This window comes from Erigeron canadensis, chromosome 1 (assembly GCF_010389155.1).
Source record: "Erigeron canadensis isolate Cc75 chromosome 1, C_canadensis_v1, whole genome shotgun sequence".
NCBI classification, from domain to species: domain Eukaryota; kingdom Viridiplantae; phylum Streptophyta; class Magnoliopsida; order Asterales; family Asteraceae; genus Erigeron; species Erigeron canadensis.
The window spans coordinates 28,812,241-28,824,325 of NC_057761.1; the positions used below are offsets into that span (position 1 = coordinate 28,812,241).

Below are 12,085 nucleotides of genomic sequence, written 5' to 3' on the forward strand. Positions count from 1 at the left end.
ACAAAAAAAACCCTCAAAAGTATCATTTCTTTCGCATTTGATAGGAAAAAAGCTTTGATTTTCATATGCAAAACCAGCCATATCTATTTGTCTCATTTCAAGTTTTAACCCATTGACAATCTATACTTCAAGGAAAGGCCTCAACAAATATTATTAAAAACTACATCTATGCATTGCACAAATCTTGTGAGCAAAACTCTGTTATATACACTGACCAGAACTTTTAGAAAAAATGCATTTTTGTCAATAAGGTCAAGAATGCAACCTCTATATGTATATAACAAGATCTAAAACATGACTTGTGGTTATACAAAGAGAAATCTCATTAGAAGCTTCACATGTTTAAATTTCTCTCCTTTTTTGTTATAAAGTGGAACAACACGAATCCCGGGTCTCAATTCTGATACGGGCAAACATGCTTGACCAGCAAAGTCATCTCTGTCTACGTCGTATTCTTGTACAACGATTTCAAGTAAAGCTAGCTCAGGGACTCTTAATGGGAATGTGAACTCTTCATTCCATATCGGCGTCCAATCATCTCCTATCACTTTGGTTCTCTTCTTGGCTACATCAGCTGGCACTCCAGCCATATAAATCTGTTGATCACATTTTATCATTAGATAAAGTGAATCCTGTTTTAAATCTGATAATTCTGACTTTAGGTTCATTTTGAAGTCCATATTTGCGACTTATGTATCATTACTCTTTATGGAATACGAACATTTTTATTGCAACTGATTATTATACTAGGATTATTGACCACATCACTTAATCACCACTCCAAGCTAGATATTTGAACTTGAATGATAACAGGTTCATGTTAAATACTAAAGTGTTTCTTTAGCTGTTTGTTAAGTACTAACTAACCTTTGTGTAGAAATCTGGTGGCGAAAATGCATCAAAGTGAGTCTGGCTAAAATCCAGCCGCCACCCGTCTCCCATATATATTTTAACCTGACAGTTCAAAAGAATTACTCTTGTAGGAGGAGGTAGGGAAATTCAGGACAAACAAAATGGTTTATTCTACCTTCAAAGTTTTCTTCACGGGTAATGATTTTGCCTTTGGGTCAAAAACTTCTCCATCGGGACCCTGGTCCATAAGAAAATCGGGCTTTCTAACATAACCACACCCTCCATTCGATTTGAACATCCCGTGCATCATCCAAAGTGATCTCCCATACCCCTAATTTCGAGAAAGGGGGAAGATTAGCATGTAGGTGAGCTTGGAAAACAAGAAGCGATTAAAGCATAAACAAATTCCACTTAAAACACTCACCTGCATATTGAAGGCAACCATTTGAGCACCATGCATCCATGCAGTAAGTGGTCTAAAGTTTGTTGAGGTAACACGCGTTCCCTTTGGAAACACCCGAAGAATATACTTTTGAGTGAATCTAGATGCCAATGAAGTCTTTTTAGTACCAAAATAAATGAATTCCATGCTGTCACTTTGAATGTCAAATTTGTATTCTCCAAATTTCTAAGTACTCGTATTATTTTGGTTTTATCACTGATGCTTAGAGGTCAGAAAATTGATGGGTGGGTAATGGGACAACATGGGTAATTGTTATGTATGGGTTGGATTGGATTGACGTGAAACCCATTTTACTTTTTACTCTATCAACAGATGATTATTGAGTAAAATGGGATTACAAAAATAGCTTTGTTTCAATATTTTATGTAACCTTATGAATAAAATGATTAAAACATTTTTCTGCGTTAAATATACTCTTTGAGTGGCCTTCAATAGTTCAATCGATTCAACGCATTTGATTTATATCTTCTTTAGCTACTTTTTCTATCCTGGTAAAGATAAAATACCACCTAAATCGATTAACATTAGTAAATGGTTCAGATATGTTAGCTGTACTGAATTTATTATTATAGTTTACAATACTTATTATTATTGTTTTCCTAGTGCTGAAGCCAAAGTAAGACAACTTACTAGTTTACCTGACTATATCTGCTCCATATAGATTCGAAGCTTTTTCAAGGGCCTGTTCGCTCACACTAAGACGTTTGGCTTTCCCTGGTTCATCTCTTAACGCCTTTCTTGTACCATTTTTTGGTTTAGAGGCATGAATTGCAATAAGGTGTTTGTACTCGGGGGCCGCTTGATGTCCAAATTTTTCATCTTCAATATCATCATCTTCATAGTCAACACCAAGGATTTCTGACAGTGGTTGACTTGTGCTAGAGCTTTCACTTTCAAGGGTTGATTCGCTCACACTAAAACGTTTGGGTATCCCTGTTTCATTTCTCAACATCTTTTTTGTTCCATTTTTTGGTTTAGAGGCTTGAAGGTGTTTGTTCTCAGGGGCTACTTGTCCAAGACTTTCATCTTTAATATCATTATTTTTATAGTCAACACCAAGGATCTCTGACAGCGGTTGACTTGTGCTAGAGGTTTCACTATCTAAGGTTGATTCGCTCACACTAAAACGTTTGGGTATCCCTGATTCGTTTCTTAACATTTTTCTTGTTCCATTTTTTGGTTTAGAGGCTTGAAGGTGCTTGTTCTCAGGGGCTTCTTGAAGTCCAAGTTTTTCATCTTTAATATCATTATTTTCATAGTCAACACCAAGGATCTCTGACAGCGGTTGACTTGTGCTAGAGGTTTCACTATCTAAGGTTGATTCGCTCACACTAAAACGTTTGGGTATCCCTGTTTCGTTTCTTAACATTTTTCTTGTTCCATTTTTTGGTTTAGAGGCTTGAAGGATTTCTGACAGCGGTTGACTTAAGCTAGAGCTTTCACTATCAAGGGCTGGTTCGCTTACACTAAGACGCTTGGGTATCCCAGTTTCGTTTCTTGACATCTTTCTTGTCCCACTCTTTGGTTTAGAGGCATGAAGTTGGTGGTTCTCGGGGGATACTTGATGCCCAAAATTTTCATCTTTAGTATCTGCATTTTCATGGTCAACACCAAGGATCTCTGACAGCGGTTGACTGGTGCTAAAGCTTTCACTATCAAGGGTTGTTTCGCTCACACTAAGACGGTTGGGTATCCCTGTTTCATTTCTTAACATCTTTGTTGTTCCACTTTTTGGTTTAGAGGCATGAAGTTGCTGGCTCTCGGGGGCTGCTTGATGCCCAAAATTTTCATCTTTAATTTTTGCATTTTCATAGTCAACACCAAGGATCTCTGACAGGGGTTGACTTGTGCTAGAGCTTGCAATATTCATTTCACTTGCGCTGTATCTCTCATTATCCTCATCTTGATCACTTTGGCTCTGCTATTAAAAAGCCAGATTGAAATAAACTGATCCAATATCGAAAAAGTAATTAAACGATTTCTTTTTTCAGAATTACCCAAAAGAAGACATAAAAGAATCTACAGTTTGCTAGAATGGGAAACTTAGTACAAATTATGAGAAGTGAATGCCAAGAAACACATTGTTGTAGGTATCTTGAGTACAAATTTGGTGGTAACAATTTTGACCTATGATTTGGGTTGTGTAGCTTAGAGGGCAACAGGTAAAAATTCGCTAAAAGATCAATATTGATGCATCTCCCAAATGTTTTTATTCACACATGTACAATATTATTGTAATAAAAGAACACCATTATCATAAATAACACATTAACTATTAATAAAAAGGAGTGGATAAATAAGTTTATGGGTCAAACCAATCTGACCCAGCCCATTATGACGCCGCACTAAAAATCATCGTGTTTGACCCTTAACTAACCACTAACCCCAACCCATCTTGATCTTAACCATTTCTCCAATACAGCATTCTTCTACTTGTATACGAATTCTATCATTCTTTCTAAAGGGATGTACATTGGACAATGACATTTGGAATTCAATTTCTATAACTTTTGATGGAAAATCTAAATGTGTAGTACCACTTTCAGAAGATCGATAGTTTGTTTCAATAGTATATAGCGTAGTACAATAGTTCAAAATTTAATCGCTTATTTATATAAGATGAGAAGATTAGTATATTCTTAGCTCACCTGCTGATCTTCCAACTCTTCATCAGAAGAATCTTTATCCAGTGACGAACGTTCTTTATTCTTGGATTGAAGGTATTCCTTCGGGGGTTTTGTTGATAGAATGATGTGATGTTTTAATGCATCTGGCGAAGGGAATTCCTCTTTGTCACTGGCCTTAGGGAAGTATAACATATCCCCAAAAATACTTGTAACCATCTAAAGTTTATAAATGATGATTTAGTCTTTAAAATGGAACAAATAGCTATAACTGGTAAACATCAAATGGATATATGAAGCTAACCTCTGCAACCTTGGCTTGAAGATTTGGTGTTAGATGGTCCTCTAAAGTAATAATAACAGGATAAGGAGAATTTACGAAAGCATGCTCTTTGATTGACTTTAAACATTTCTTAAGCGTTACTGGAGTTGTCAACGTCCTATTTTCATCAAAAGTTTGAACACAAAACCATGTAAATAATAGATATATCATGAATAAAAGCTTGTTCACATGGATGACAGCTGACAATATGGGTGGGCAGATTGGGTTGGGTAATGAGTTTGGGTTAAGATTACTCACAAACAGTTATTTGTAAAATTAAGAACAGATATGAATATATAATAAGTTAGTGATGTCTTAAAAACATCACTATCATGGAAGTAAATCTAAATCTTCAAATAAAAAAGATTTCCGAGGCTTACTGCCTTGCTAGATTAAATGTAGACTTTTGGTGACTTTCAACCCGTTCAACAAATTGACCAGTTCTCTTTATCATAGGACTTGTTCGAATTGACATAAGCAACTCAACTCAACCCTTTCATAAGTAATGGGTGAAAACTCAAAACCGACAACTCTAAACAGAAACAAAAATGGATATGCATACCTGCCATGAAGTACATGTATCCTATCTTTTGAACTACTTGGCCATAGATCAAGCTCTATTGCCCGAACACCTCTTTGAAGAGCCTTTATGATTGGCACTTCACTACAATCACTGCTGAGTTGATTTCCGGTAAGGTATGAGTTGTGACCAGTATATATAAAATAATGTTGCAACGGAGCGGTCATATCATGGTGTACCTGAACTCATACAAATTACTAAATATACTTGCTTGTATAGTTAAACAACCCAATACTGAACAAAGAATAAAATGCATAAAACTCCATCTAGTATTTGTATGAAAATCCAAAAAATGTGTTGGTATGCATCAAACTTAATGATATAGCTTTATCTTATGAAAAAATGGTGCTTAATAACATACCAAGCAAGAAAATGCAATTAAACATTAATGCAATTCAACATGCAAATAACAACATACCAAGTCAGATGATACTAACATGTCACAGTTGCTTGATAGTTCATGACATTACATGTATCAGGTGAAATTTTTTGTTTTAGAATATTCACATTGCCTATTTCCATATAATTTGTTCACTTAATCATTGAAGAATTTAGCAAAGAAACTATCTTTGTCCTTGGGTACCTCTACCACATTTTTCATTACCTTCAAGAAACTTTATCTTTGACTTTCTATGAATAACTGACTCGTTATCCATCCACACTAATTGCTCCATATTCAATATGTTTTTCTTAAAGTAAACCACATGTTTTTTTGGTCATACACGGGGGTGTAAACCTACAACTTATGTACATGTATATATTGCTAGCTAGGACAAAGACCATGTTACTCTAATTTACAACTATATAATTAACTCACAAGCCTTGACCAAAAAATGATATCAAACTCAATTGGCACATGATACTATTATAACATCAAATATCTATATATGCTCTTACATTTCCTAAACAATTATTATAGATTAGAATTCAAAATGCATGAACAATATAAAAGCACAAAGAATTAACAAAACAAAATCGTATACCAACCTGGGTTTTTAAGGGCCCATTGAGGTCATCAAGTAATAAATACTGAAAAAAATCATTAACACTAAAAACATAACGGGTCAAATGGGTTTTTGACGAATTCAAAACCCGATCCATAGCCCGTTCCACATCTTCAATTTTGACCCATTCTTCTTCTTCTTGAAATTCTATCAAAAACCGTAAAAATTTATCAGGTGACATCTCCAATTCACCGCCACAATACAATTTAAATACATCAACGACGTCAGCTGGTGGACCCAGATCATTAATTTTAAATTTTCGGTTAAAACATCCAAACATTTTGTAATAATTATAGCTTCCCATGACATTTTTTCTTCTTCTATCTTTCTTTTCATCATCTTGGTACATGGGTTGTCGGATTGTATGTTTTTACGTACAAATGTCGTTTTTTCGTGGTGATTTTTTGGGGGATCATGAAGCTAGATCAATGTTCAAATACTATTTAAGGATGTAATTAATTTGGGTTGTACACTAATAATTGCGTTATCATCATCTTATCTTAATTTTTATGTACATGGTTACACATTTCTAAAAATTTTTTTTTTTTTTTCATGTGAAAATTTGTAGGATAGTGCATGTATTGTAAAGGCCATAAAATCAATGAAATATATCATGCGAGGTTAAAAACATTATTTTAAGTTATGACCAAGGCTTAAAGAATAAATTGAAAATTGAAAACACACGTGGCCGGGTGGGTGGGGTGGGCCTTGTGTTGGGAGGGGCTTAAAGAATAAATTGAAATACAAAATTTAGAATAAAACTGGGTTAACTAGAGTGAAAGACAATGAAGATTTTTGGGAAACATATATATCCAAGACAAATTATACTATTTGCAGCAGGGTACGTACATACGTGTGTATATATATTTATAGTATAAGTTCATTTTTTTTTTGTTAATATATTAGTATTAATCTTATTATTAAGCAACAATGAGGAAAACAAAGAGTTAATTGGGCATATATGATGTATATGTAGGATGCTGGTGTTTGGAGCAACAAGTTATGATGTACATAGATCAATAAAAAACAATGAACAGCCACCTTCTAAACAACAGATTCAAGCCATGGAAGACTACCTTTCCTCCAAACGTCATCCACCTGCAGCTTGATCATCATATCTTATTCTTTTTTTTTCTTTTTTTTTTTTTTTCTTTTAATATTTGCCGCTCTTATTTTGCCACGTTGATGCATGTATGACCCTACACATAATATATAATATATTTACTCGTATATGTGTTTTTGTTAGGTTGTTCTTATTTAATTTATTAGAAACGGTTTGAATTTACATTTTGAAGAAGATATGAACTTAGGGTATTTGGTAAGAGGGAATTATAGAGAATGGAAATGTAATAGAGAATGGAAATAGTGAGAAAGAGAATGAGTATTTGGAAAGAGAATAAATTCTGTTGTTTGGTACCCACAGAGAATGATATATATAAAAAATAAAATTTTAAATAATAATACATTTATTACATATAACATTTTAAAATTTTTTTTTTTCCATTCTCACCCATTCACTACAATTTGTAGAGAATGGAGAGAACGAAATTAATTCCCCTTTCTCATTCCCTTTCTTCATCGCAAACAAACAAGGGAAGTCTTTTCCATTTTCTTTCTCCCCTTTCCATTTCATCATACCAAACACTCCCGAGGAAGACTTTTGAGTGCATTGGAAACACAATCGTTGAAGTGGTTAGTTATTGAAAACCGTTAGTAATTCGTACCTCGGAAAAAAAAAACAAAACAAAAAAGAAAAAACCCAAAAATGCTCGTATGACTCCATCTTGATTAATGGCTTGGTTATTGAAAGTGGTTGACCTTTAACAAAACCAACACTTTTCGGTCAAAGTTTGACTAGTGAGTTGACTATGACTAGTCTTGTGGGCGTTAACGCACTGGAAACACAATCTTTAAAGTGTGGTGGTGCCCATTGAAGATTAGGTTTCCAATACATGGTTTTTGCGAGATACATTTTTTTGAAATCGATGACCAATTCATGTTTATGGCTAGATTTTACATACCAATAGGTCTGATGGAGATATGTGGTCTAAAAGTAAAAGCAGAATCTAAGTTATAAAATACTCGTAATAGATTTACTTCACGCTCGTGAAAGGTCAATAATCACATGAGTACATGACAGTGTTTGCCAATTAGAGGATCCTAGTAAACATATTCTAATGTAATTGTATATATTTGGTTCCTTTTGCTTCGGCGATTTGTCTAAGCTTAATCTTTAAAAAGAAAAAAAGTAATTTAGTCGTTCAAAAGAATAAAATAAAAATATCTAATTGATCTCTAAGTAATACCCAAAGCCCACTAATAAATCCCAAAATTAGAGGCTCTTTAAAAATGGATGCCTTGACTGCTTAGCCCACCACCTTTATTAGGTGGCCTGTGGTCATGTTGATCACAAGTGGATACAGGATATGGATAGTTTGTCAAATGACTATATGTATCTTACCTTTTAGTCGTATACTATCAAACATACAGAATATGATTATATAGTATTACATTTTAAAGCATATTTGGTGGTTTGTACACTTAAAAATTGGTGGTGTACGGAATCATCATCCTTTTCTGAAGTGGAGAATATTGTGATTCAAGTGATAGGCGTAGTAGAGGAAGAGAGTAGAGCGCGTTTGGTTTCAGAAGAATTAAAATTTTACAAAGGAATTAAAATTTAACTTATAATTTTTGAAGGTAAGTAACAAATAAAGTGAAATTCCCCTTATTTCCAAGGAATGGAGATTTTATCGAATGAATAAATTTTTACATTTCAACAGAATGAGCTGAAACCGAAGAACATATGTTTTGAGCATCCTTGGTAGGGACTTAGGATAATGAAAGTAATTAAGTGATGAAGAGAAAAAGTATAGCTTAACTAAAAATATTGAAAAAATTAATATTTTTTGTTGTTTGATAATGCTGTAGAGTTGATTTATGAAACTAGCGAAGAAACAACCGTGTTTGGTAGCAATCAAAGAAATAAACATGATTAAAAGAAAGGTTTTTTTCACCATGTGCCAAAAAAACATGTTTCGCAAACTAATAATTAATTTTTTAATTTTAACTATAGATAATTTAAAATAAGCTTGGCCAGAATATATACTCCGTATAAAAATAGACAAGTTACATGATTAGATCTATTCATAATAAAAAAAAAAAATAATACGAAAATCAAGACAATCTTTGATAACTCCCAGAATAAAAAAGGATACACGAAATCAATCGGGTGAATGACCACCAACCAAAGTTGCATGGCAGAAAGTCAGAGAAAATATATATTTGAAAATTGACACAAGATTTTTTTAATTTTTGAACAGGGAAAATCGACACAAGATATATATAATTAGAATAATCGCAGATTCGCAGTATCGCACAAAGTGTGGATGAAGATCTGCAAAAGATCTGAAAGAGCATCGATCAAGATGGAAGAAGTTCAAGAGTACGGAGAAAAGAAGTGTAAATTGGTTTTGGAATCTTTCATACGAAAAATAGTTTAAAAAAAAGTATTTTTGTCCGGGCATTATTGCGGGAGAAAAAAAAAACTCTTGTGAGAAAGGTTGAAAAATATTAAGCCGAAAAAAATATTTTCGTAGCAAAAGTTAAGAAAATAAAAGTTGTGGTCAAAAGTAAAGAAAATGAAACTTTATAACAAAATTTAGAAACCAAAATTAGTTATGTGATAAAAAACAAATAAAGAAAACTTTAGGAGCAAGAATTAAAGAAAGCAAAGATATGTGAAAAATAAAATGCAAAAGTTAAAAAACTTAAACTTGAAAACAAAGTTTGTCTGACGAAAGTTTATAAAACAAAAGTTATTTGGTAAAAAGTAAAAAAAAAAATGTAAAAAAAAACGTCTTCATGGCGAAAGCTTACTAAGTAAAAGTTATGTTGTTAAAATAAAAAAAAAATCAACTTTTTGATGGGAAAAGCTTAAAAACCAAAGTTATGTGGCAAAAAGTAAATAAAGCAAAACTTTATTGACAAAAGTTAAAAATCTTAAACTTAAAAACAAACTCCGTTAAGTACTCTTTTGTAATGATCATTAGTTACCCAAACAACACTTAATGACCATTAAGGCCGTAAATTATTTTGGTTGTGTAACAACAAGTTATACCTTATGCATTAAAGGGAATACCTTTAGCTACAGTACTCCCCTCTCACACTGTCCTTCCCATCTGGTAGTATACATATAATATAATGTGCGGAGTTATCTATTGGCCTCTCGTATTACACTTTTTGAGATACGTTTTTCACTTTTTGACCATATTATGAGAAAATTATAATTTTTCCTCAAGTTTATCAGATCATGTAATTTTTGTTAACATTGTTAACTTTTTGTTCTTACTTCTTAAGTCCCTTCAAAGTCTTTTAACGTTGTGTAAGAGTATATTACACTTTTCTTTTTCATGGTTACATATTTCATAACTAGATTACATCCACTTGTTGTATGAGATAACTGATAACATAAATAAAAAATAAATAACTGACAGTTACATTATCATAATTTATATAATAAAAAAAACTATACTGATACAAACAATAAACCTTTTATGAAAAAAAAGTTATATTTATTTATTTTTTTATAAAAAGATTTCTTTGCCTTTTTGTTTTTAGTTTATATATAGGTTGAACTAATTTGTAATGAGATTATACAAAACCAACTTTCTAAAATTATCTTTTCAAAAGTAAACTTTAGATATGGTGAGAACTTTTTATTAATGTATTTATATCTATATCTATATCTATACTATTTTATAAAGCATTTTGCCTTTTTTAAAAATCTCAAAAGATGATTTGAACTATCTAAATTATCTTTCTTATTTATTCACTAATATAAACATCTATATCTAATATACATATAATACACGTAAATCTCAACCACTTATTTTTTCCTCTTTCCTACCTAAATCCATTTTATTCCTCTAATTTATTCAAAATCTTTTATCTCAAAAACCGTATATCGATAAATTATAAAAATTATATGGGTGTGCTTAAAACTTCATGTTCTTCCATTAGAAATGTCATTCGATATACTTTCAACGAATTTTTAATCCGAGTACCGGAGCCCATACGGCTAAGGCATTTGACTATCACACTTTATGACTTATTACCTCCTATGACTTATCACCCTCACCATCTAACCACCGCATTGTGCGGGTACTATTGCTCGTTATATTTTAAATGTTTATATTATATATTTTTTTAAACTATTAAACAATAAAATAAAAATTATAGCTTACGAGAAGATTAAACTATTTCATACGTTTCTTTTTATTATACGTACGTATATGTACTTCTGTATTATGTGATATTTATGTTTTATGCGCTGCTATCTTTTATATTATTGTTTAGAGTTAATTGCAAGATTGGTTTCTGTGGTTTGTAAATTTTAGCAAGGAGGGTCTTTGTTTGAAAATCATTGCAATGTGGGTCCTTATTTTGAGAAGTTTTTGTAAAATTGGTCCGATTTTGACGAATCAGTTAAATGTGGTCGTCAAGTGTTCATGTGTGCAGCACGTGTGGGAGTATCTATGTACTTTTCACCCCACAAGAACCCCATTACTAAAATAGAAAAACCACAGGGACCAATCTTGCAACTAACTCTTCTTTATATATAATAAAGGAGAATGATATTGTTATAAAAACATTTAACCATCTAGAAGAATAACTGCATTATACAGTTGTACACTATACAATGAAATTTGTACAATTGTTGTCGATGGAATTTATGTTGTAGCAATATCACTCCCCTATAATAAAAGACTATTGACCTAACCGCTGCTTAACAATTTAAAAAATTTAGTTGATTTAAAAATTAAATTTACATGTATCATAATTAAAATTATAAATCAAAACAAATGGAACTAAAAAAATTTTAATTATTAATTATATTACTAGTTGTAGAAAAAGTTTAATTAGCTTATAATTTTTAAAAATCCATCACTAATTAATACTCTTTAACTTTTTCATAAAATAATAAATCTAATTAATAATTAATTTAAGTATAATCTTTAACACTTTTTAGCTTTTCATGATTATTTATAGTTAAATTACTAAAAATATATTTTCACTGAAAATTCTAAAACATATAAATACTTCAATAAGTTATATCTAAGTTATATCTACATTCTAAGAATACATCAAAGATTTTGTTTTTTAAGGCAAGTATTAAATACTAATTTGCTCTTTTTTTATACTTGTAATCTAGAATTTATTAGTTTTTTTATTTGCATT

The 12,085-nt window shown here is 31.8% G+C and overlaps 1 protein-coding gene and 1 long non-coding RNA gene across 2 annotated transcripts; one reads left to right on the plus strand and one right to left on the minus strand.

Moving 5' to 3' along the window:
* Window positions 1–201: 201 nt before the first annotated feature.
* LOC122585713 (phosphoinositide phospholipase C 6-like) lies at window positions 202–6,269 on the minus strand. Its single transcript, XM_043757837.1, has 9 exons — window positions 5,829–6,269; window positions 4,824–5,020; window positions 4,244–4,379; window positions 3,964–4,158; window positions 1,954–3,233; window positions 1,277–1,394; window positions 1,028–1,183; window positions 868–954; window positions 202–596 (listed from the first exon to the last, which is right to left on the minus strand). Exons 1-9 carry the CDS (start codon window positions 6,192–6,194, stop codon window positions 306–308), a joined length of 2,826 nt encoding a protein of 941 aa, XP_043613772.1. The 5' UTR covers window positions 6,195–6,269; the 3' UTR covers window positions 202–305.
* A 340-nt stretch (window positions 6,270–6,609) lies between these two features.
* On the plus strand, window positions 6,610–7,075 carry LOC122586143. The gene is made up of 2 exons (XR_006321880.1): window positions 6,610–6,686; window positions 6,822–7,075. It is a non-coding gene; the product is annotated as an uncharacterized LOC122586143 (long non-coding RNA).
* Window positions 7,076–12,085: the final 5,010 nt, after the last annotated feature.